The sequence below is a fragment of the Aegilops tauschii genome, chromosome 5 (genome assembly GCF_002575655.3).
Source record: "Aegilops tauschii subsp. strangulata cultivar AL8/78 chromosome 5, Aet v6.0, whole genome shotgun sequence".
In the NCBI taxonomy this organism is placed as follows: Eukaryota; Viridiplantae; Streptophyta; class Magnoliopsida; order Poales; family Poaceae; genus Aegilops; species Aegilops tauschii.
Window position 1 is genome coordinate 173,599,903 of NC_053039.3, and position 25,763 is coordinate 173,625,665.

Here is a 25,763-nt window from a genome sequence, read left to right on the forward strand (position 1 = left end):
TCAGGATAGCCACCGAGTCAAAGCTGGCTTGCTGCAGTTAAACTCCACCACCCCTTAGTTGATACCGATGCATATGTAGATAGTTCTGATGTAAGTCTTGCTGGGTACATTTGTACTCACGTTTGCCTATTTTATGTTTTGCAGAGAGACGTCAGTCTCGCTAGTAGTTCCGTGTGGACTTCGACGTTTAGCTTGATACCTCAGCTACGATCTTGTGCCCTCGGCAGGATCTGGTAGATAGTCAGGCTTCTCAGCCTTTTTCATTTATAGATGTCTGTACTCAGACATGATAAGCTTCCGCATGTGCCTTGACTTGTATGCCCTGAATGTTGGTTCATGAGACCCATGTTTGTAATATCTCGCTCTTCGGAGCCTAATGAATAAATACTCTGAGTCGTAGAGTCTTGTTGTGATGCCATGTTGTATTTGCACATATTGAGCATATTGTGTGTATGATTGAAATGCTTGGTATGTGTGGGATCCGACAACCTAGTTGTTTATCCTTGGTAGCCTCTCTTATGGGGAAATGTAGTCTTGTGCTTCCATGAGCCATAGTAGTCCGCTACAGCCCGGTTCATCGGAGTCCTGCTAGCCCAGCACTACTGCTCCGGAACACTTGACTGGCCGGCATGTGATTCACTTCGTTCCTGTGTCTGTCCCTTTGGGGAAATGTGACGCGGTGACATCCGGAGTCCTGCCTAGCCTGCTACAGCCCGGTTCACCGGAGTTCTGTTAGCCCAGTGCTACAGCCCGGATTCGCACGCTGCTGACCGACATGCTCGATGTTGATTCATGTATGCCTGTCCCCGTAAGTTAGTGCCACTTTGGGTTCACGACTAGTCATATCGGCCCGGGTTCTCTGTCATATGGATGCTAGCGACACTATCATATACGTGAGCCAAAAGGCGCAAACGGTCCCGGGCCATGGTAAGGCGACACCCATGGGAATACCGTGCGTGAGGCCACAAAGTGATATGAGGTGTTACCGGCTAGATCCATGTGACTTGGAATCGGGGTCCTGACAGCGTTGGTATCAGAGCCTGACTGCCTGTAGGATTACCAAGCCAAACTGGTCGAAGTTGAGTCTAGAAATGCTTTAGTTATATAAGGGAATTGATTGTGGATGGGAACGTAAGGCTCTTTTTACTCCTTTACCTTATAGCCTTCTGATCTGAGTCATCCTCTTCTCTTCTACGGGGATTAAGAACTAGGCTTCTCATCTTTCTATCAGGATCACGTGTTACTAATCTGTAGACTCGTAAGATTGTTGGTTCCAGGCCTCAGTTCAGTTTCTACTACTTTTAGTATGTTGTCAGTTGAACCAGAACCTTGATATTATGATGTTGTTGAGTGGCTATGCCACCATTTTGCAGGATGTCTCAAATATTTTTGAGCATTCACAGCCGTTATGCTGTCCGAGTCATCCCAGGTTTCTAAACAGTCTGATGCATTTGCAAATCCTTTCCATGTTCCTGATGCATGTTTTGCCTCTCAGCTCCAGAGATGTTCAACATCTCATTCCGTGAGTTGATCGTAAGTTGCTCGATCTTCGAGAAAATCAATCGTGTAGAGTTTCCCTCTCTTCCATCATCATAGTTGGATGAAGCTCTCGAAAGAAAAGATGTCAAGATCAAGCAATGAATCAACATCTTCGAGAAGGGAAGTTGGACCGTGAAGATCGTGTTAGCCTTGTGTCCCCTCTGTCTTCTTACCTCACGTCTCGAATCTCGGGACGAGATTCTTGTTTAGTGGGGGTGAGTTATCACAGCCCTAGAATTGCTTGTAGTTAATTGCATGAAAGCATTCATGTCATCATGTTTAATTCAAATGAATTTGAATTGGGGATGACCAAACCCTAGCACCAAATGAATTCAACTAGGTTCAAAATAAAATATTTTCATTAAACCCAAAATGCCCTTCAAAAATGTTCATTATTTATGGAAAAAGGTTAAAACCTTTACCAGAGGTCATGCACATTTTTCCAAGGCATTTATGGTCTTTGAATTAATTCAAACATATTTGAATTGGAGCTATTTGAATGCCATATATATTTCAGATGCTCCAAAAATGTTGGAAATTGTTAAGGGTCACTGGAATAATTCAGAAGTCACCCATAATTATCTCCAGGATTTTATGAAATGGTTTAGTATTATTACTAAATCAAAACAGAGCAAAAGAAATAGAAAATAGACAGAAAAATAAAGGCAACAGGAAACCTACCTGGCCCCAAACTTACCTAGCGGCCCAAGTGGCCGGCCCAGCCCACTGGCCTGGTGCCAGTCATCGCCTACCTCTGCCAGTAGGCAGTGGAGGGACACCGCGACACCACCGAGCTCGCCACGCCTCCTCCTGCTTGCCGCCGACCGCCTAGAGCTGGCTGGAGACGCCACGCCCCCCCAGGCCCTCTCACTCCTCCCCCCTCTGTGCTCATCCCCTCCCCTGTCCCTCTCGCGCGCACTCACCCGAGCGCGGCCGCAGCCGTCGCTCGCCGTAGCCATGGCCACCGGCCACCCCACGCGTCGCCGACGCGCCCAGAAGCTCCGCCACTTCGTCCTCCGCCCCCTCACCGAGCCACGCCCCGCTGAAAGCCCCCGAACGTCCTCACCGAGCTCGTCCCCAACCTCCCGACGACGTGATCGCCTCCGCCACCCCGACCGCTCCGGTTCTCCCCCGAGCTCGCCGTTCGCTTCTCTGCACTCGCCGTGAGCCACTGATCCTCTCCCCCCCTCACCGTTCTCGCTCTCATGCACCGTAGCCACCGCACCTTGCTCGCCCGCACGGGCCGCCGCTTGTGCTCGCCGCCGACGTATCTCCGGCCACCTATCGGTCTGGCCGTCGTGCTCAGCTCCCTCTCCGCGCCGCGTAGAGCACGTAGGTGCCCCTCACGGGCCACCCTGGCCACCGTAGCGTCGACCCCGAGCTCACCCGAGCTCCGGCGACTGCCAAGATCGACGCCGATGATGACTTCGGCCATCCCAGGCCCAACCGCTGCCACCACTCGACGCGGACGAGTGCCCGCGTCCCGCAGATGCCCTCCGCCGGCCATTTGGTCGCCGGAGGAGGAATCCCGCAGCCCGCCGCCGCGTCTGGCCTCGCCGGCGTCACGTTGCCGGTGAGTTTTGACCCCGCTGACCAGGGGGTTTCACCTCCCCTCTGTCACTGACGCGTGGGCCAACCCCCACTGACACTTTAGTTAGTATTAGTTTAACACTAATTAACTTAGGTTAGTTAGTTAGTCACTGACGTGTGGACCCCACATGTCAGGTTTGACCTGGACGGCGCCTGTTGACCTGCTGAGGTCAGCATGACGCAACGCTGACGCAGTAATTTAATTACTGGGATGATTCTTTTACAGGAAATTCCAAAAAAGTAGCAAACTTCTAAAAATCATAGAAAATAATCTATAACTCAGATTGAAATAAATTATATATGAAAAATGATCAGAAAAATCCAAGGAATCTGAATACGTAATTTTCATGCATGTTTGAACAACTTAACCTCACTGTTTAGTCCAAAACATGATAATGCACTATTTGAATTCATAGTTTAAATTCGAATTTGAACCTTGAGTTCAAATCAACCCAAACCTTTCTGTTACTAGTTGCATTAGCTCAAATCACAACATATTGTCATGTCATGATCATGCATCATATTGTGCATTGCATTGATTGTGCTCTTCCTTGTTTGCCGGTAATTGTCCCCTATCGGTAGACGCTGCTCCGACGCTGTGATCGTTGACACTAATGAAGACTCAATGTTATCTTCAGAAGTGCCAAGCAAGCAAAACCCCCTTGTTCATTCCGATACAATCCCACTCTCTCGCTCCTGCTCTCTTTTATTGTATTAGGACAATAATGATTCATCTGTTACATGCCGCGGTAGTTGAACCCCTTTCCTCTGCATGACCTGTCATTGCCAAAGTAAATAGATGAAACCCACTAGCATGAGTAGGAGTAGTTTGGGCCCTGATGTGCCTACTCATTCATGCTTGTTTGTCATGCCTGCTATTGCTTAGAGTTGTGTCAGGTCTGATTCATCGGGAATGAATTGGAAAGTTGTGAACATGTCCTACTGTGTGAGCGTTAGGTGTGTGAACACGATTTGGTAAAGGTAGCGGTGAGAGGCCATGTAGGAGTACATGGTGGGTTGTCTCATTGAAACCGTCCTCAGGAACTGAGTTCTGTGTTTGTGATCCATGAACAGTTACTACCACACATTGGGTTCCGGTAACTCGACCCCTCTCGACTTATTAATCAACTTGATCTCTGTCCAGGAGTTGCAACTAGTTTCTGGTGTTTGTAGGTAGTGTTAGTAGTCTACCAAGTAGCACCCGGTACAGGTGGGCTTGGGACAGACTAGGCACCGTGGCCGGGTATGCCAAGCGTCGCCCGTTTGGTGGGCTTGGAACCCTGCACACATCGTTTGGGGCCGTGAGCGACACCCCGGCCGGATCTCCTTGCGGATGGAACCCGAATAGGCAATAAACCTGGACGAGAGACTTGTGTGGTTAGTCAGGTCGTGGCCGACTCCCTCGCCAGGCTTCCGCTTGAAGGTTGCCGAGGTACACGACGTGTACATGGTGGTAAGTGGCGAGAGCGTGTGTGACGAAGTACACCCCTGCAGGGTTAATATGATCTATTCGAATAGCCTTGTCCGCGGTAAAGGACTTTTGGGTTGAATATAAAAGTTCATAGACAAGTGAAAGTGGATACTCTAAAATGCGCTAGATAAGCGTGAGTGCTATGGATGGCGTTCTCGTAGGGAGACGGGAGCGGATCCATAGTGGTGTATTGATATGGTGAATATGTGGACTCGTGTGCGCCACCTCAAAAGGGTTGCTTGCAGTCGTAGTTCAGGATAGCCACCGAGTCAAAGCTGGCTTGCTGCAGTTAAACTCCACCACCCCTTAGTTGATACCGATGCATATGTAGATAGTTCTGATGTAAGTCTTGCTGGGTACATTTGTACTCATGTTTGCCTATTTTATGTTTTGCAGAGAGACGTCAGTCTCGCTCGTAGTTCCGTGTGGACTTCGACGTTTAGCTTGATACCTCAGCTACGATCTTGTGCCCTCGGCAGGATCTGGTAGATAGTCAGGCTTCTCAGGCTTTTTCATTTATAGATGTCTGTAGTCAGACATGTTAAGCTTCCGCATGTGCTTTGACTTGTATGCCCTGAATGTTGGGTCATGAGACCCATGTTTGTAATATCTCGCTCTTCGGAGCCTGATGAATAAATACTCTAAGTCGTAGAGTCTTGTTGTGATGCCATGTTGTATTTGCACATATCGAGCATATTGTCTGTATGATTGAAATGCTTGGTATGTGTGGGATCCGACAACCTAGTTGTTTATCCTTGGTAGCCTCTCTTATGGGGAAATGTAGTCTTGTGCTTCCATGAGCCATAGTAGTCCGCTACAGCCCGGTTCACCGGAGTCCTGCTAGCCCAGCACTACTGCTCCGGAACACTTGACTGGCCGGCATGTGATTCACTTTGTTCCTGTGTCTGTCCCTTCGGGGAAATGTCACGCGGTGACATCCGGAGTCCTGCCTAGCCTGCTACAGCCCGGTTCACCGGAGTCCTGTTAGCCCAGTGCTACAACCCGGATTCGCACGCTGCTGACTGACATGCTCGATGTTGATTCATGTATGCCTGTCCCCGTAAGTTAGTGCCACTTTGGGTTCACGACTAGTGATGTCGGCCCGGGTTCTCTGTCATATGGATGCTAGCGACACTATCATATACGTGAGCCAAAAGGCGCAAACGGTCCCGGGCCATGGTAAGGCGACACCCGTGGGAATACCGTGCGTGAGGACACAAAGTGATATGAGGTGTTACCGGCTAGATCGATGTGACTTGGAATCGGGGTCCTGAAAAACTGGGAACTGCATGTTGTCTACAGGTGCTTACTTCACACTATTTTTTGCGTGTCCTTGCTGGAGCCCCTGAATAAAGTACAATGTATTCCGCAATTTTACGAGTTTTTCGATGTGCTCTATACCGTGTATTTATTCATGTAGGTAATCCGGAACTTGATTTGCTAAACCGTACTGCTGCCCGTTGTGGCTTCACGTAGTGCGTGTACTCGACATCAACGCTGACTAGTTTGACGGGCATTCCGCCGAGCTTCCGCCTGACCGTGAACAGCATCTTGTCCATGTCTTCACCCTTGCTTCTGCGAACAATGTGGAGCTTGTGGTTGCTGTGGAGGTCGACGTCGTGGAGCTCCCTGGTGTACCTGCGGCGCTGCTTGTAAAGAGGTGCATCCGCCATGACTCTCCTCTGCTCTCTCGTGTTTGTTCTGGAGAGAAGAGGTTGGTGAAAGGAAGTTTGGAGAAGAAGATGCAATGGGTTTTTTGGGGTACGAAGCAGTTGTGTTTTCTCCTCTACTCTCCTTGCAGGACGTGGGAGAGGTGGAGCGGGGTGGTAGCGTGGTGGGGCTCTGTTTTTAGTTACGTGGCAACTACAGAGAGGTTCTGCTATGAGGAGGCTCTGTTAGTGCGTTGGAAATCCGGAACGTCGTGTCCTCTTTTTTGTGACTTGTTCAGGTATGCACTTAACTATCAGAAAATGTGATGGTTGTGTTTTCGGTGAATTTTCCTATCAAGTGCACTTCTCTTATATCAGAACATAACTGCGTACGTCCACGTAGTGTACTGCATGGAAGTGAAATTTATTCTTCGTGCACTGAATTATATCGGATTAGGATTGATACAGATGTACGCACATTTAGTTTCTTGATGGAGTTCTTTCATGTAGTTCTTCATTTTATAGCGGACTGCTTTGCTTAACTAACAGGGCTGCATTCTTCATTTTAGCGAGACTGCAATGCAGTAGAAGGAGAACTGCATTTTAGAAAAAAATACTTCGTGCTTCCACGTGGAGAACTGCATTGTTTGGCGTCGCGGACTGCATTTGTACGTTTACTTCGGGCTTTCTGTGTTTTATTTATTAATAACGAACTGTAGTTTCTAGCAGTGCCCACGCACATTTTCTTTTGTTGTTGTTATTCATTTAAAAAATGTTTCTCATTTTTCTTTGATGTTTTATTTTTTGAAGTTATTGTTTTTTCTTAGTGGCCTTGTTGGGCTGTGTTCGGGGAGTGAAAACGCATTGGGCCCAGGTCGGCCTGTGAGCACGGCTGGTTCCCGGTGCGTTGTGTGCGGCCTAATGTTTAGTCCCACCTCGCCCGCGGAAGGCGCGCCCGACCTGTTTATAAGCGCTGGCGAGGCAGCCGTATCGAACTCCTCTGGTTACTTATTTGGGCGCTTATACACTGCGCTCGCTACTCTATGCTCTCTGACCTGTGGGCCCATGTGCACCCGGCCCCATGCATTGTGGCTTAGAACGACTCGCCTGCTGTGGGCACAGACCTACTACGAGACTAGCTGGGGACGGCTACACCTGGGTGGTCAATTTTTTTCTTTGTATTTTCTATCTTAAGTATTTTTTTCAACGTAGGGGCGTGCACTGGCTATCAAACTACTCTTGCACTGCATTGACCAGGGTTTTGTACTGCATGTGCACGCATTTCGTACTACATGTTTAGGTCTCATTTTTTGTTTTCATGTTTTTGCTCTTACGTAATCTTTTTTCCAATGTAGGGGAGTGCACTGCTTAGTAAACATACCTGTACTGCATTGATTATGTTCCTGTACTGCACGTTCATATATTTCCGCACTACAATTTTGCAATGTAGGGGCGTGCACTGCTTTGTAAACCATCTATGCACTGCACTGATCAGAGTTCTGTACTGCATGCGCACGCATTCCGTAGTTCATGTACAGTTCTCATTTTTTGTTTTCATGTTTTTGCTCTTATGTAATCTTTTTTTCATTGTAGGGGCGTGCACTGCTTAGTAAACATAACCCGTACTGCACGTTCATATATTTCCGCACTACATATATAGGTCGCATTTTTTTCTTTTTGTGTTTTTCCTCTTATGTATTTTTTTATCAAATTTAGGGGCGTTCACTGCTTCGTTGCGTATGTGTAAACTTAATTCGACAGAGTATGTACTGCATTGGTACACAAGTTGCACTGCATGCGTCCTATTTGCACACTGCATCTTATTTTCGTTTTGCACACTGCTCGAATCTAATGATTCATAAGCAAACAACAGAAAATAAATTATCACAGGCATTCTGTACGGCAAGTTCATCATGAGCAAACTAATTTCAACAGAAAGCAATCTAACATAATCAAAGTTCACATCATTACAAGCGATTCTGCATGGCAAGCAAACTAAGTTCAGCAAAAGCAAATGATCACAAGCAAACTAACGATACATAAGCAAACAACATAAAGCAAATTTGATGATAATTCTAAAATGACGCTGGCATTGGTTGCTCTTTGGCCGGCACCATCTTCTTCTTCACCAGTCAGCGTCTCCCCATCCCCAGCTGCTCCAGGCGCGCTTCTTGGGGGGCTCCATCTTCTCTAGCTTTGCACGGTGAAGCCCGTCCTGGGTGAGGGTTATGTGGTTCCATATCTCATACGCTGCGTAGGCGTCCTCTGCCGCGTACTCGATGTGCCTCATGGACAAAGGCAGGGTGGCCCAGCGCTTGTGCTCGTCGTCGGTGATCTTCTTCTTCATGTTGTTGTAGTAGTCGTCGATGAGCATGCCGGAGACATCTCGAAGGGAGTCCAACTCCTTGGTTGCCTCGGGCACCTTACACTCCTTCTGGATGTCGACGAAGTTGGCGACCTCCTCTAGATTGACGGGCTCTAGCCTTTTTTTGTCGCCGTCGATGGAGAAGCCTGCAAAGGTGTACCTGGGGTCGGCGAGGAAGTTGTCGAAGACGATGCACCTTTCAGCGGCGCTCAGTTGGAAGAGCAGCACCGGGGGTTTCTTGCCGATGGAGAGTTGGCAGAGGGCGGGTTTCTGCGTCGCTTCAGGCTCGTTGTTGCACTCGAGATCAATGCCGACGATCTTGTGGCGCTGGAGGCTGAGGTGGCGCTCGTACTGCGCGAGGGTGATCGCCACCTGCTTCTTGTCGTTGGTGTGGATGACGTGCAACTTGGTGTTGCCGTGTGCCTCCACGTCGTTGTACCCTTTGGCGAACGCCATGGCCGGTAGTAGGGGCTTGGTGTTTTGCGTGGAGATGGATATGATGGAGCGATTTGGTGGTAGTGCAATGGATACTTGTGTTGTTGTGGATGAGAAGGCCTACGGCAGGGGTGCGAATTTAAGGGGAGGGCGCGGGGTGGGATGGCCGCATCGGATGAACTGCACGATCTCGCTGACGATGCGGTTTGTGCAGATCGTGGGTTGGTGTTGCGTCTATGATCGTGGGCTTCTGGCGATGGAACCGCTCTGATTGGGTGGTTGTATGCGAACGTGGTGTTTTTTAACGTGTTATTTTATCAGTAGATTTTTTAACCACCACTTTCTATGCGAACGGGCATTTTGTGACATTTATATGTATCATGCGTGATAACGAAACTGCATTGGTTAGAGTTCCGCACTGCATCGTGTGCAACTGGGAACTGCATGTTGTCTACAGGTGCTTACTTCACAGTATTTTTTGCGTGTCCTTGCTAGAGCCCCTGAATAAAGTACAATGTATCCCGCAATGTTACGAGTTTTTTGATGTGCTCTATACCGTGTATTTATTCATGTAGGTAATCCGGAACTGGATTTGCTAAACCATACTGCTTCGTGTAGCTAAATGCACTGCATCTTTCTAGTGTTGCGTACTGCATCAATTTTTTTGCCTGAACTTACTGCAGTCCCTGTACGGGAGGGGTAAGGGGGGGTTGGGCCCCCCATTTTTTTTTGAAGTTATTGTTTTTTCTTTGTGGGCCTTGTTGGACCTGTGTTCGTGGAGTGAAGATGAATTGGGCCCAAGTCGGCCTGTGAGCATGGCTGGTTTCCGGTGCGTTGTGTGCGGCCTAATGTTTAGTCCCACCTCGCCTGCGGAAGGCGCGCTCAACCTGTTTATAAGCGCTGGCTAGGCGGCCGTGTTGAACTTCTCTGGTTACTTATTTGGGCGCTTATACCCGGCGCTCGATGCTCTATGCTCTCTGAATTGTGGGCCCATGTGCGCCCGGCCCCATGCATTGTGGATCAGAACGGCTCGCCTACGGTGGGCGCACACCTATTACGAGACTGGCTGGGGCCGGATGCACCTGTGGTGGTCCATTTTTTTCTTTGTATTTTCTATCTGAAGTATTTTTTCAATGTAGGGGTGTGTACTGCTTAGCAAATCATCCGTGCACTGCATTGATCAGTGTTTTGGACTGCATATGCACGCATGCCGTACTACACATGTTTTGCGCTACATTTTTGTGCACTGCATTGGTAGGGGTGTGCACTTCTTTGTTGCCTCTATGCACTGCATTCGTCCTAGTCCTGTGCTTCAGGTGTATACATTCTTCACTGCGTGCATGCTTCTTTGTGCTAAAGTTGTGACTGGTTATGCCAACGGTGCGGACTGCATGGCTTACAGATAAGGACTGCATCAGGTGCACTAATTCTGCTTTTGTGCACTGCGCGGAAGTGCTTTTCTTTGTGCTTCACTTTGAGCATGTACTGCACTTCATGCACACATATAGTGAACTTCCTGGTAAGACTTTGAAGAACTGCACACATAAAATGGTCTGTGGATTATAATTTTTCAGAGAATTATTATTTAATGATCTGCGGTTAGTTCGTGGGAATTTGTGCAGTCAAAGTCTTTGTAGAACTTCCTGGTAAGACTTTTTTGTTTTGGTAACATAAAGCTTTATTGACTGTCCTTCATTCTTGGTAACATAATTTTCATTAACTCCTCTTTAATTTTCAGTTTTGACCTTTCTGCATTCCTCTCCTATAAATGTAGGCCAACTTCTACCCTTCCTTTGCAGTTCATTTCTCCTCTAGCCTCAACTCCTCTCCTTACTCTAGCCTCTCTTTATTTTTTACCTTTTCTAGGTTTTTGTTGCGATGGCTCCAGGCCCCTGCGCGAATCTCTCCTGCTATGGGCATAGTTGTGGTGTCCCGACGCACTGCGATCGCTCAGCTTGCTCGCAGGCCCGTCGTGCTCGTCGTGGGGGAAGGTATTGTGCCGAGCTGGGCGAGCTGAGCAGCTTGCATATGGCACAGTATTCACAGAAGGATTGGATATGGGCCACATCAACGTTTCTGCGTTCTATTCCGCCCTGCTTCGCCGTGGCCTTGGCCGCACAAGTCCTTTTGTCCATCAGCTTACGCCAACAGATGTTGAGACTCACTACAAGATGGTAATTTTCGCTTGATCTGATTTTTTCTTTCTGTTTTTTTGTATAATTCCATACTAGTCTGAACTTCTAGTTTTTTAGGAATGTACTTATTTTGTTTTATTGAAGTGTACTGCACTTTGTACTTATATCTTGTTTTTATTTCTTTACTTGTGTGCATGGAGCTCGTGTTTTATTTTGCATGGTTACAATATGTGAACTGCTTAGATACTAGATGAGAAGTAATAGTTTCCACAATTTTCCCCGCTTGTAGGTTTTGTACTACATGCAGGTAGTCTCAAGAACTTCATAATAGTTGCAAGCATACTTCTTGTTTGCAAGTTCCGCACTGCACATTAGATTGCGTTTAATCTGTACTGCTTTTTTGCAGAAAATTCCCCAACGAGCTGTTAGGTATCTCCGGCTCAAGATGAAGGGAATTCTCCAAGTTGTTCTTGGTAATGGACACCTTAAACCAGCCAAGTACCGTGTAGGCATTGACGGGCGGCTGTGTCTGCAGAAAGGGTGGAAGGAATTTGTCAGTGATAGTGGCTTGAAGTCTGAGCAAGTTGTTGTCCTCAACTTCTTTGAACTCGAGGATCGTACGGTTAGAATCACGTTTGACGTGATTGGTTAAGGTTATGAGGTAGATTTTTAATAAGTACTTTTGCATGTCGAACGCTTCATCTTTTTGATGTGTTTTGTAATAAGCACTTTTGTGATCTGAACCGCTTCAATTATTATTCCGAACTTCATGCTGCCAGTGAGCTAACTGCATTTCTAACATCGTTTTTAGATTAATATGTGTCAAAGTTTTACTCTAGACTGCTATATATATATGGTATACTATATACACCATTTGTCTTTAGATGGTTTAGTTGAATAACTCATAGTCAGTGGGAAATTTATGTTTACACGAAATTTAAACTGATACATAAGTCATACAGATAAGCAAACTGCTATGCATATGATTAATTTATTGCAGTTCATCTATTTGGTCGTTAACCTGCTGCTTCTCCGCGGTGACTGGAGCGTGTCTAATGTCGCACTTTCTTTTGTTTTCCGTGGCGGTGTTGCTGGTTCTTGTCTCTGCACCGTTGTGTTTGTAGTCCCTCGCGTGCTGGTTGATGGTGGCTTTTGTTTTTGAGTGCTGTGAATTGCATCCTTCGTTGCTCCCCGCATGCTTGTTGATGGCCGCTTTCGTTTTCCAGTGATGTGAACTGCATCCTTCTTTGTTCCCCGCGTGCTGGTTGATGGCTGCTTTTGTTTTCCAGTGCTGTGAACTGCATCCTTCTTTGCTCCCCGCATGCTGGTTAATGGCTGCTTTTGTTTTTGAGTGTTGTGAACTGCATCCTTTTGTGCTCCTACCTTGTTTTTTGAAAGTGGTGTCGTTCTAGGTTGTTTCTGTACAGCAGCATTCCCTTGTGGTGGTCTTGTTGGCATTGTTTCTTCATGTTCTTCGTCCTCTTCACTCTCTTCTTCCTCCTCTTCTTGCTCTTCCTCATCTTCATCATCTGTTTGTTCATAAGCCACTGCTTCTTCAGTTTCTTCATGTTCTTCGTCCTCTTCACTCTCTTCTTCCTCCTCTTCTTCATCTGCTTCTTCATAAGCCATTTCTTCTTCAGTTGTGTCGCCATCTTCTTCTTTGATTTCTCTTACTCGTCTTCCTCATTTTCTGATCTTGTTCTTTTGGGGCAGGTTCTTGAATTGTGTATCTTCCTCTTTTTGCAGATGCTACAACGTCTCGGTTTTGTCCATTTCTTAGTGTTGTGAGTGGAATTTCTGTTTGGTTGTGCATCGCCATGTCCTTGTTTTTCTTGTTCATGTCTTTTTGTACATGTCCTGGAATTGTGGCCTCTGATTTCATTACATGTCTTGCACCTTCTTATTCCCATGGGTGAGCATCACTGTCCAGCTCAGGTTGTGGCTTACTGTTTTTGTCATCATTTTTCTCCTTGCATGCAACCTTTTTCTGGGTTGTGTCGCCCCCTTTCTTCCTTCCTCTTGTGTTTGAAACAGGAGGTGGAAGAATTGTTTCTTTTTTGATAGCACCAGTTCCGCTGTGTTCGGTATTTTCTACTTGCTCGGCATTATTGTCATGCTGGGATTTCTCTGCTTGCTTTAGTTTTGCTTCTTCTTCTTCTTCTTCGTTGAGCACATCTACTTCCTCGATCAGTGCCCTCATACCAGATAACGCTCTGGGGCACCCAACGTCAGACCTTGTCGCTCTGTTTGCAAGGTCCATTGTTGTTTTTGTCAGCAATTTTCTACGGCAAAAAAGCAATGTTCCATCTGGTGCTATTTGTTCATAGTCTCTTCTGTCAGACGTCGCATTCGATCTTGCGTTACGGGTGTATCTTTTCATGATGTACACCTCAGGAATCTTGAGTACTCCCAAATGAGAAAGCATGCATAACACATGGACGCAAAAGAGCCCTGCAGACAACACATGATTTCTTTGTTTTGTAAGTGAACTGCATGAAATTAATAAACACATATTTTTTCGTTATTTGTTCATTTTAAAGAAGTGAACTCCATTTGGTTTTGTGAATTAGTCATGCATGTGGACTTTTTAAAGTCCAGTAAGTGAGCTTTCGTGCATGACTATCAGAAACTAGAATTTTTTGTGATAGGAGTCTCACCTGTGTGTGTCCAGAGTTTGCATTCACATTTGTAGACACCTTTCTGTTCATCGGTGACCACTTGGAAATTATGCCTTGCCCAGTCAAATGCATCCGATCTATTGTAGTGGTGTACGAGATACTTTGTCGGGTTCTCAGGGCACCGTTCTGCTCTGAATGCAGTGCTACGGTAGAGTGTTTCTTTGAAATCTGCAAACATTGCCCTTGTATACACTTTTGATAGCTGAACTTCGAACCCAAACTGGGTTGTTGTCTTTACTTCTGACTGCATGATCAGAAATACACTGTTACGAACCAAATAAATGAAAAAATTGTTTGTTTCTGTAGTTATATTTTTTAGAAGTTTTTGATGGACCTTTTTTGTTTACCTCATTTGCTCCTGTCTCTGCGTGCTTGACGGCCTTCCTGGTCTGAATGCACTTGTCCACCCGCTGAGAAAACAGATGGAGATCATGCTTCTCTTTGACAAAGTTTTGCTTCAGTATGCGGTTCATGCTCTCGCTTCTCTGCGTGGAAGTCATCCGAGCACACAAAACTTCCTTGTAGTAAGCCGAGATCCACTCATGCCTGTCTTCCCACAACGAATTCATCACTTCGTCATCTTGCAAGTTGTATCTCTGAATGAGGTCCTTCCATGCTCGTTCAAATTCTGACGGCATTAGTGGGTGGTTGAGCACCGCATTGAGATCATCCTTGAGTTTCTCGTGCGCCTTATACAGCAAGGCGAGGTGGTCTTTGTACTTCTTCATGATATGCCACCGACACAACTTATGCAGAGTATGTGGGAGGATAGTTTTTAATGCTGCCTTCATCAAAGAACACTAGTCTGAGAAGGCACAAATAGTATTTTTTTATTAAGTTGTTTGTGTGTGTAAGATAGATGGAAGAAATATAAGTGCACCAAACAAACGTAAGTATGCAGGGTTGTTTTTGTACTTGTGAGGATGCAGATTGGCGGCTTGTTGTTCATACACCTCAGAAATGTTTTGAAAACCCACTCGAACGATGGTATTGTCTCATCTCGCACGAGGGCAACAACAAATATGGTGCGCTGTAGATGATGGTTCACTCCCACGAAGACTCCCAGCGGCATGTGGAATTTGTTAGTTTTATACGTCGTGTCAAATGTAACACAGTCTCCAAAATCTTCATACGATCCTTTGCAACTTGCGTTGGCCCAAAAGACGTTTCTTACATGGTTATCTGCACCAATGTCATAATCATAGAAGAACTTTGGGTTTATCTTCTGCATCTTCTCGAAGAAATCCAGAAGTTTCTTGATATCATCTTGGGACTCTTCTCTGGCAAAATTTTGTCTCCTGCATTTTCAAACGCAATGCAAACTCATCTCATCAAACAGGAAATAATTACCGACAGGATGCTCAAGCGATATGTTCTGTGATGTGCTTACTTGTTTACCCAGTCGCGGCTAGTATGTCCCATGTACTGCAGACCACCGGACATACGCGACAGCGTTGACATCATCTGAGCATGTGTGTTGTTGTCTAGTTGCATGTCTTTCACTAACTAGTCTATCAAAGGATCGTCTTTTTTGTGCGATCGCTTGTGCAAAAGCATCCCGGGGCTTTCCAGCATCTTGTGATTGTGGTTGAGTTCAACCATTTCTATCACAAATTTGTCGTCCTCCTCTTTTTGACTCTAATGTTTGCCTTGCAGTCAATCCTTTTTGATGTCCTCTAACATTTCCTTTGATAATCTAACATAGTCTGCTTGTGCGTCCCTTCTCTTGAGCAAACAATGTAGGTATTTGTCTTGTGTTGTGCCCTCTGGCGTATGCCAAACCCTACACATCTTGCACAATTGTTGTAAAAGTCCCATGCCTTGTCGTATGTGGTGAACTTCATTCCAGCGGCAGGTATGAGGTTCAGCGGCATGTTTTTATCCTGCATTAAGCGCAATGCTCTATGAGATAATTTGTTCTGTTCTATTTTTTAAATACGAGGAGTGCAGACGAGTTTAAAAAAGCATTGCAGTTTTCCTCAGTTTTCAGAAGAATCCAATGTATTAGATGCTAGGTCAAACCTCACAAGAAATATCAGTGTGCACTGCAATGTTATCTGAATGGACTGCAACTATTATTATTACTTTTCAGAACATAAACTGTGACACCCCAAAATTTTGACCTTATTTTACTAATTAAAATTTTGCCAGGAAATAAAACTTTTCCATTTGTCCCGATTTACCCTTTTGATATTGTGGATTTTTACCTCAAGTGGAAACTTTCCAAAAGTATTATTGGACTTGTATGCTCTCTCCAAGAAACAATTCTTTATCAGTGCATTTAATTGCAAGGTTTGCTTTCTCTTGAACTTTACTCTTTTAAAATGATTTTTCATGAAATTAGAGCCTGTTTTGCACTGCAACCATTTGATAAATGCTTTTAAAATTTCCACCAAAATTTGGGGATGTCATTTGATGTTTGTACATCACTTTTATGCAAAAATATCTTTTGGTTATTGGAGATTTTGAGCTCTACATCAACTTTTCAAATCTGGTCCAGTAGTCATTTTTGCACTACAACCTATTTAAATGTTTCTTTAAAAATTCTTCCAAGTGTTTGGAGATGTCAGTAGATGCATACAATTCAACCTCATGCAAAAACCCAGTGATGGTCTTTGAAAAATTTGAGTGAATCAACCTCTTTTTCATTCTGGTCCAGTTGGGTGATTTGTACTGCAACCCTATTTTATTTTGCCCTAGTGACCCTGAGCTTTTTCCTGCTTGTAGCCCTCCCTACCAAACCCTTAAGTCCAGGAGAATGGACTCATTGGAGGATTTTAAGTGCATGCAATGAGACCCTTTTCTTTTTGTCCAAAACTAAAGTTTTGCAAAACTTGCACTAACAAGTTTCAGGTTTTGCCCAAATGATCTTGCCATCATCTCCTTCAACTAGAGAGACCCTGACCTGGAGATTTTGGCCACTCCAAGAGTTTCCTAAGTGCACTTGGCATTCTGTCAAACACTTGGTGTGCACAGTCAGTTTTGGGCATGTTTCCTAGTTTGCACTATGATCTTGTTCCACTGACCCAGCAACCTTGTCCACTAAACTCCTAGCTATCCCTATCCTAGTCCTGTTAATTGCCAGCCTCACCCTCGCACTCTAGGCCGCCCTGGCATTTCGTTGAGCATGTCCCGTGCGTGCTCTGGGCGCGCCCAGAGCGCACGTTTTGCACGCGCGCGCACCGAGCCGCCGCGCCGCACTGCCGCCCCGAGTCAGTGACCCACGCGCCCGTCTTCTCTGATTAAGCGATAGCGCAAAGTCCCGAGTACGTCTCCTCTGCTGCGAAAGCGTATTTTTCCCGAAACATTTTCTTATCTGGTTTTATTTAAAAACAGAAGTTTGACTGATCTTTGACTGGCTATAACTTTCAAAATAAAACTCCAAATGAGTTGATTCTTTTTCCTACCTCTCTCAAATTTCATCCAGTTTATTTTAAGATTTATTTCAAAAATATTTGAGACAACTTTTTGTACTGTGTTTGAAATATTTGTTATTTGAATATTTCTCAAAATAGGATTTTGGAGAGAAGGGAAAGCTTCCAAAAAGTGCACCCTTTGCATACTCTTAAAGGCAAGCATTTTGAACTCTGGCATAATATTTTTGTGTGGTGTTTTGATACGATTACGACACCACTTGACTTGGAGCATACGCTATTTTATGTGGCGTTAAAATCATACGCATGTGTGCATAATGGAGATTTATTTGCTGTTATAAATGGATATGCTGATGATTTTCATCCTCGTAAGATTTTCATGCATATGGGCAGGAAGCCGGGAAAGTCGTGGTCTTGGGTAGACACGAGCTTGTCCCTAGTTCCTCGTCGAGACGAGTGTGTCCGGTATGTCATGATGAGGCTTGATGAGCGGTGATTCTGTCTGTTATTGGAGATATTTTGGTTACGCTAATCATTCGAAGAATAGTTGGGCCTCCTGAGTTGGCCGTAGGTCGAGTCTTGATTAGTACTTCCACTACTTGTTTTGTACTACCACTTGTCCCTACCGCAGGTAGGGTATGGTTCAGTAAGTTGTCAACCCCTTACCAAAGCACACACCGTACAGAGAGGCCATGGTGGAAGATACCGGGTGCATCCGGTAGGCATGCCACCTGGTCCGGGGGCATGGGTGTTTCCGGTTGGGACCGAGAGGGGGGCACCCCTTAGAGCGCGCGAATATAAATTTGATCCCATGCTACGTCGAGGTTGTAGCCTCCCCACTTAGAGTTTTGCTTGGCAGGTGTCGTGGGTGATTCCAGACAGCGGTAAGTTAAGCTGGTGTGTGCAGGTCAGGCGTGTTTTCAATTAAAAGGCCGTAGGCGGAATTAGTCCCGATGGGCTAAATAAATCCGTTACTCGTGGGTAAATAGTACACCCTCTGCAGAGGATACATCCATTCGGATAGCCATGTTCATGGGTAAGGACCACAGTCTGAGATGGGTCTAGTTACGGTTTTCGGATGGAGTAACGGCTAAACTGGATCATAGTAACGGTATTCAGATGGAGAACGGTTTAACTAGAACTCAGTGACGGTCTTCGGATGGAGAAACGGATATACCAGAACATTGTTTATGACCTGTGACATGAGGATTATGTTTATTATTATTATGGACTAACCATTTACATTATTTGAATTACTAAGTATCCCTGGGACGGTTCTACCTCCTGGATATTCACTGTGATTATTCTTTATAAGCCCTTTATGTGGTGTCGCTCAGACGCCCGACTGCGGCATGTTTGTTATTTAATTTTTCTTTTATAAGCCCTTTATGTGGTGTCGCTCAGACGCCCGACTGCGGCATGTTTGTTATTTAATTTTTCTTTTATAAGCCCTTTATGTGGTGTCGCTCAGACGCCCGACTGCGGCATATTTGCTATTTAATTTTTCTTTATAAGCCCTTTATGTGGTGTCGCTCAGACGCCCGACTGCGGCATTGATAATTTATCTGCAACCTTTCGAGGAGTCATTTCAGACACTCGATCAGTGCATTTTATTTTTACTCCCGTATTGCATGTTCATAATTTTCCCTGCATGCGTGCATCACGGATTTTCGTTCATTTCGTGACAGACGTTATCATCATAAAAATATTTCGAAGCATGATTATCTCTTATTATATTATACCTGTGTTCTTAATGTTTGCGAGTACATTCAAATGTACTCACTGGCTTGTCCCTGGCTATTGTCTTGGTCAGATTTCGTGCATGGAGTTTAGCATCGAGATGACAGCCCCGGAACCTACGTATTGACGATAGCAGCCTCGCGAAGATAGGATTTATCCTGGTCAGCTGTTCTAGTGGGAAATGGAGTCCCATAGACGCAGATGATCCACAAACCGCTTCCGCCATCACCCACTAGAAATCAAGTGTTGTACTCCTAGGCCACAATGGTCTTGTACTACATATTTTGTACTTTGCTTGGAATTCTTGTATCAAGTTGGTGCCTCATTAGCTAACAGTAATCCTGGGGCTAGTGAGCACAAAGGCCGTTTTCTGGGAAATTAATATCCCGAAAATCCGGTCGTGACATAAACTTACATGTGTGTAGAGTCGTTCACCCGATAGTGTTTGCAGCTCGCCGGGTTGTATTGGACATGGCGGGGTTATAGCAGATCTATGTAGTTGAGGATCTCGCGGCGGCAATAGTGAGGAGGATTTGTACCTGCTGTTGACTTTTGACCGAGGCACCGTTGGTGGTCGCTTTGTCGAAGTTGATGCAGCAGCTCTGCTTGGAGCTCTGTTTTTTGGTGCAGCAGGTGGACACTGAGCTCTGTTTTGGGGTGCAGCAGGTGGACGTGGTGGTAATCCAGTGTTGTGACGATGTCTCAGTGGATTGGTTTGAAAATTTTGGAGCGGTGGCACATCATCATCATCTGCTGCAACATCGTGTTCAACTGCATCATCGTTGTCTGTTCGGACATGCTGTCCAAACGTAGTGAACTCGTGCTTATACTCTGGGTTGAGAACTGTTATTGGGTCATCTTCATCGTCGTCATCTTCATCCTCCTGTCGGTGAGTGCCCTCCCAGATGAAGGTGACATCGTCGTTATCCTCGACTACCTCTTCTCCCTGGAAAAAATCCTCTTCCGGAGAGTAGTGCACCCTGTTTGTTGTCGTGAAGAATCCTTGAGGAATCTCAGGGGTAACCCAGCCAGTATCTCTTTAAGACGAAGCTTTACTCTTCTGAAAGTTGTTGTTCCCTGGGTTGTCAATTATGCGCGGCATTTTGTATCTGCTGAACGTCATTTCCTGCACACAAAATGCCCGAGCTGCATTGTCAGGCAAAATGAACTGAATCATGCGAACTGCAATGTGTTACAAATGGTACTGCGAAACTAATGCATGCTGACTGCATCACCCTGCAATGTGAACTGAAGTAACCGCACTGCATCGTTGTCTGTAATGAACCTACACAAGCGTACTGCATAACCGAGCAAGTTCACTGCATTTTCCCCCACAACAAACCGAAGCAACCGCACTGCATCGTTTTTTAGGCGTACTGGACTGCGTGTACTACTTTGTCTGAAATAACTAAACTGATATGGTTGAGGAAGTGTACTGCTTACCTCGTGTTGCGGTGATTTCTTGCGTTTGCAGGAGGAAGTTCTCTTCTCATCCGTCTGCACAACTTTCGTGTTCGCCTGTGCAGTCCACTTGCCCTTCAGAAGTTCATGAGCGGTCTGGACATTGCTCAAGGTGAACGGAGACGGAGGATTTGCTCTGAAGGTCGTTGCAGACTTAATCCAAGATGCTGCCGTGGATGAAGGAACCTTGCGCACAGTCCTCCTTGCTCGAATTGGTTTGATGTCGAGGCAGCACCAATCCACATCTGATGAAGTACAGCTAATTGCAGGCCCGGAGGAGTTCGACGGGGGCGCTACTGACCTGCTGCCGTGGAAGAAGGCCGATATGCTGGTGGGGGAGGCGTTGCTCGGTTGCTGCCGCGGAAGAAGGCCGAGCGGCGATGGGCGGCGGCGCTGCTTGGCCGCTGCCACGGAAGAAGGCCTGGAGGGGAGGGGCGGCGTCGCTGCCGGCCGCTGCCGCGGAAGAAGGCCGGGAGGGGAGGGGCGGTGGCGCTCCCAGACCGCCGCTGCGGAAGAAAGCGGGGAGGGGAGAGGCGACATCGCTGCCAGGCCGCCGCCGCGGAAGAAGGCCGGGAGGGGAGGGGTGACGGTGCTTCCAGGCCGCTGCCGCGGAAGAAGGCCGGGAGGGGAGGGGCGGAGGCGCTCCCAACCGCTGCCACGGTAGAAGGTCGGGAGGGGAGGGGCGGCGGCGCTCACAGGCCGCTGCTGCGGTAGAAGGTCGGGAGGGAAGGGGCGGCGGCGATCTGGTGGGGGATGTGCAGAATAAGGCTGGTGTTATTAGAATAAGACTCTTAAGGGGTGTTATCATAATAGACCCACCCTATATATATATATATATATATCAGCATGTATATATTCATCAGTTAATGGAGTTTGTCACTTTTTTTACGTCCATGCAACCTAGATGCTAATAGGTAAAGATAGGTCCTAATCCTACCCGAGTATGTGTAGATTGGGTTCGTCTTCTCATGCTCTGCTCTAGATCTGACGCAAAATTTCAGCAGAACCTCCCCGCTGTTCTCCTGATACACGTCTCGGCAATAAGCAGAGAGGATGTGTACCCGAAGAACAACAGGGAGGCACTGACAAAATTCTGCATCGGATTTGGAGCAGAGCATATGGGAAAACGAATCCAATCTACACATACTCGGGCTATCCATGGATAATGTTGGACAATTCGAAAGAATCACGGTTATAAATATGCAAAGGCATGCATATTTATAGATGTAACCCTTTCGAACGGGAGACGCATATTGGTCATGCATACTGATGATTGAAGACACCTATAGTTAGCAAGTTTCACTCGCACAAAGACCGGAACAGAGCAAATGAAGGGGGGAGGAGGAGATGTCATTTGTGCTCACCCACGAACGCAGGGGCAGAGCTCATCGAACACTAGACCCTCGAGCGACGAAAAAACTGCACATTTAAATCGAAAGATGAGTAACATAGCAATTTTGTTTTTTCCGTCGACCTAACTAAATATTTACAACAGGACGAATGGGTTAGGGGGTTCCTTTGCGTCGATGGAACCCTAAATAGCAAGTATCATCGATGTGAGATACATGTGGCGCTCGGCAATGAACACTAGATCCACATCCCACAAGTGAAGCCAGCGCCCGGCGTCCCGCAACAATAGTTTTGGTGGCCGATGACGGTCGAACACCTTGGTGAATTTGTCTGGCAGCCTCAGGGATGAGGATTAAAGCCAAGTTTTGAAATTTCAAACAGCCAAACCGACTTGAGTCAGCTTGGGTGTTTCGAGTTTCAACACTTGCCTTTTAATCGTCATCGCAGAGGCTGCCAGACAAATTCGCAATGGTGTTTGACCGCCATCAACGTCGAGAACTGTTGCTCTGGGATGCCGGACGCCGGTGTCACTTGTGGGACGTGAATGTAGTGTTCGACACTAACGGCCACATGTATCTCGCACCGACGAGACTTGCTATTTAGGGTTCCATCGACACCGAGGAACCACCTAACCCGCTCGACCACGGGCGCCCCCTTTTCCTACTTCTTCTTTTCATCTTCAACTTCTACTTCTTTTTTTTCATCATCATCATCTTCTTCTACTTATTGTTCTTTTTTTTTCTTCTTCTTCTTCCTCTTCTTCTTTTACTTCTTTTTTCATCTTTCTTGTTTGTTCATAAAAAATTACAAAAAAACCCTAAACAAAACTATAAACTAAGTGTAACCTAAAATAAACTAACCTAACCTAAACAAAACTAACCTAACCTAAACTAAACTAAACTACCCTAACCTAACCTAAACTAAACTAAAAAACATAAACTAAATCTAAAAAAAGAAAAAAAAACTCACCACAACGATGGGCGGGGCGCCGGCGGGGTGGGCTGGCGCGGCCGGGCGGGGCGTGGCCCGGCGGTGCGGTGCGGCCGGGCGGCGGCGGTTCGGGACGGGGGCGGGGCAGCCGGCAACTCGAGACGGGGGCGACGCGGCCGGGTGGGCGGGGCGGGTGGAGCGGTGCGGCCGGGCGGCGGCGGCGTGGGACAGGGGCAGGGCGGGGCGGTTAGGGGCTGCAGACGACGAGGGTGGCACGGGGCGGCTGGTGATGGGGGTGGCATAGGACGGCGACGGCTCGGGCATAGGGCGGGGCAGAGCGGGCGGCGACGGGGGTGGCACGAGGCAGCGGCGGCTCAAGCACGGGGGCGGGGCGGGCGGCGACATGGGTGGCGGCGCGGGTTAGGGGTGGCGGCGGTGGTGAGGGGCGGCGGCGGCTCGGGCACGTTTGAGAGAGCGGATAGAGAGAGGGGGTAGGGCGGGGCGCTGGCCGCTTTTTAGTTAGGTCAGGCTCTTTGCCGTCTGCTAGCGGATGGCATAGAGCGTGGCTAACGGACATTAGGTTAGCCACTTTCTTTGTCGTCCACTAGCAGATGGCAAAGAAACTTTGCCGTCCGCTAGATGGCAAAGAAAGTGGCTGTTAGGTGGTTCTCTCTACTAGCCCACCCTCCCTCTTTGCCGTCCGCTAGTGGATGGAAAAGCTTCAATGTCGTCCGCCAGCTAACGGCAAAGAGCAGGCTCACGGCAAACATGATCTTTGCCGTCATCTCTTTCTTTACCGTTAGCTTTACTTTAGCTTATGGCAAAGAGCTTCTTTGTCGTCAGCTAGCTGACGGCAAAGAGCTGGCTGACGGGAAAGATCCTCATTCCAGTAGTGATGGCCTCGGAACACTGGGGACCGAAAGGTTGAACATGAGTCATATAGTACATATGATCAACATAGGGATATTCGCCATTGATGACTACTCCATCTCACGTGATGATCGGACATGGTTTAGTTCATTTGATCATGTATCAGTTAGATAACTTGAAGGATGTTAATTTAAGTGGGAGTTCATTAGTAATTTGATTAATTGAACTTAATTTATCATGAACTTAGTCCTGATAGTATTTGCAAATCTATATTATGGATCAATAGCTCGCGATGTAGTTCCCCAATTTTTTTGATACGTTCCTAGAGAAAAATAAGTTGAAAGATGATAGTAGCAATGATGCGGACTGGGTCCGTGATCTGAGGATTATTCTCATTGATGCACAGAAGAATTATGTCCTTAATGCACTGCTACGTGACAGACCTATTGCAAGAGAAGATGCAGACGTTATGAACGTTTGGAAAGCTCGGTATGGTAACTACTTGATAGTTTAGCGCGCCATGCTTTACGGCTTAGAATCAGGGTTGCAAAGACATTTTGAGTGACATGGAACATATGAGATGTTCCAAGAGCTAAAATTAGTATTTTAGGCCCGTTCCCATGTCGAGAGGTATGAGACCTCTGACAAGTACTTTGCCTACAAGATGGAGGAGAATAGCTCAGCCAGTGAGCATGTGCTCAGAATGTCTGGGTACTACAATCACTTGAATCAAGTGGGAGTTAATCTTCCACATAAGACAGTGATTGACAGAGTTCTCTAGTCACTATCACTAAGCTACTAGAACTTCATGATGAACTATAATATGCAAGGGATGACAAAAACGATTCCCGAGCTCTTCGCGATGCTGAAATCGGCGAAGGTGGAAATCAAGAAAGAACATCAATTGTTGATGGTTAATAAAACCACTAGTTTCAAGAAAAGTGCAAAGGGAAAGAAAGGGAACTTCAAGAAGAATATCAAGCAAGTTGCCGCTCCCATGAAAAAGCCCAAAGCTAGACCCAAGCCTGAAACTGAGTGCTTCTAATGCAAAGGAAATGGTCACTGGAAGTCGAACTGGCCCAAATACTTGGCGGATAAGAAGGATGGCAAAGTGAACAAAAGGTATATTTTGGTATACATGTTACCGATGTGTACTTTACTAGTGCTCGTAGTGGCCCTGGGGTATTTGATACCGGATCAGTTCCTAAGATTAATAACTCGAAACAGGAGTTGTAGAATAAACAGAGACTAGTTAAGGGTGAGGTGACGATGAGTGTTGGAAGTGATTCCAAGGTTGATACGATCACCATCGCACACTCCCTCTACCTTCGGGATTAGTGTTGAACATAAATAAAAGTTATTTGGTGTTTGCATTGAGCATGAATATGATTAGATCATGTTTATTGCAATACATTTATTCATTTAAGTCAGAGAATAATTGTTGTTCGGTTTACATGAAAAAACCCTTCTATGGTCATACACCCAATGTGAAAGGTTTATTGAATCCCGATCGTAGTGATACACATATTGATAATATTGATGCCAAAAGATGCAAAGTTGATAATGATAGTGCAACATACTTATGGCACTGCCATTTAGGTCATATTCGTGTGAAGCGCATGAAGAAACTCCATGCAGATAGACTTTTGGAATCACTTGATTATGAATCATTTGATACTTGCGAACATGCCTCATGGGCAAGATGACTAAAATTCCGTTCTCTGGAACAATAGAGCGAGCTAGTGACTTGTTGGAAATAATACATAACGATGTATGCGGTCCAATGAGTATTGAAGCACGCGGCGGGTATCATTATTTTCTGACCTTCACAGATGATTTGAGTAGATATGGGTATATCTACTTAATGAAACACAAGTCTAAAACATTTGAAATTTTCAAAGAATTTCAGAGTGAAGTGGAGAATCATCGTAACAAGAAAATAAAGTTTCTACGATTTGATCGCGGAGGCGAATATTTGAGTTACGAGTTTGGCCTTCATTTAAAACAATGTGGAATAGTTCACAACTCATGCCACCTGGAACACCACAATGTAATGGTGTGTCCAAACATCGTAATTGTCCTTTATTAGATATGGTGCATTCTATGATGTCTCTTACCGATTTACCACTGTCTTTTTGGGGTTATGCATTAGCGACAGGTGCATTCACATTAAATA

The 25,763-nt window shown here is 46.2% G+C and overlaps 1 protein-coding gene across 1 annotated transcript; it reads right to left on the minus strand.

The window, feature by feature from the left end:
• Positions 1-8,374: 8,374 nt before the first annotated feature.
• LOC141022651 (uncharacterized) lies at positions 8,375-9,070 on the minus strand. The gene has a single exon (XM_073498913.1). The coding sequence runs from the start codon at positions 9,068-9,070 to the stop codon at positions 8,375-8,377; it is 696 nt and encodes a 231-aa protein (XP_073355014.1).
• Positions 9,071-25,763: the final 16,693 nt, after the last annotated feature.

What these genes read in the sequence shown, in the direction of transcription:
- LOC141022651 (XM_073498913.1), bottom strand. Translation starts at nt 9,070, where the DNA reads ATGGCGTTCGCCAAAGGGTACAACGACGTGGAGGCACACGGCAACACC.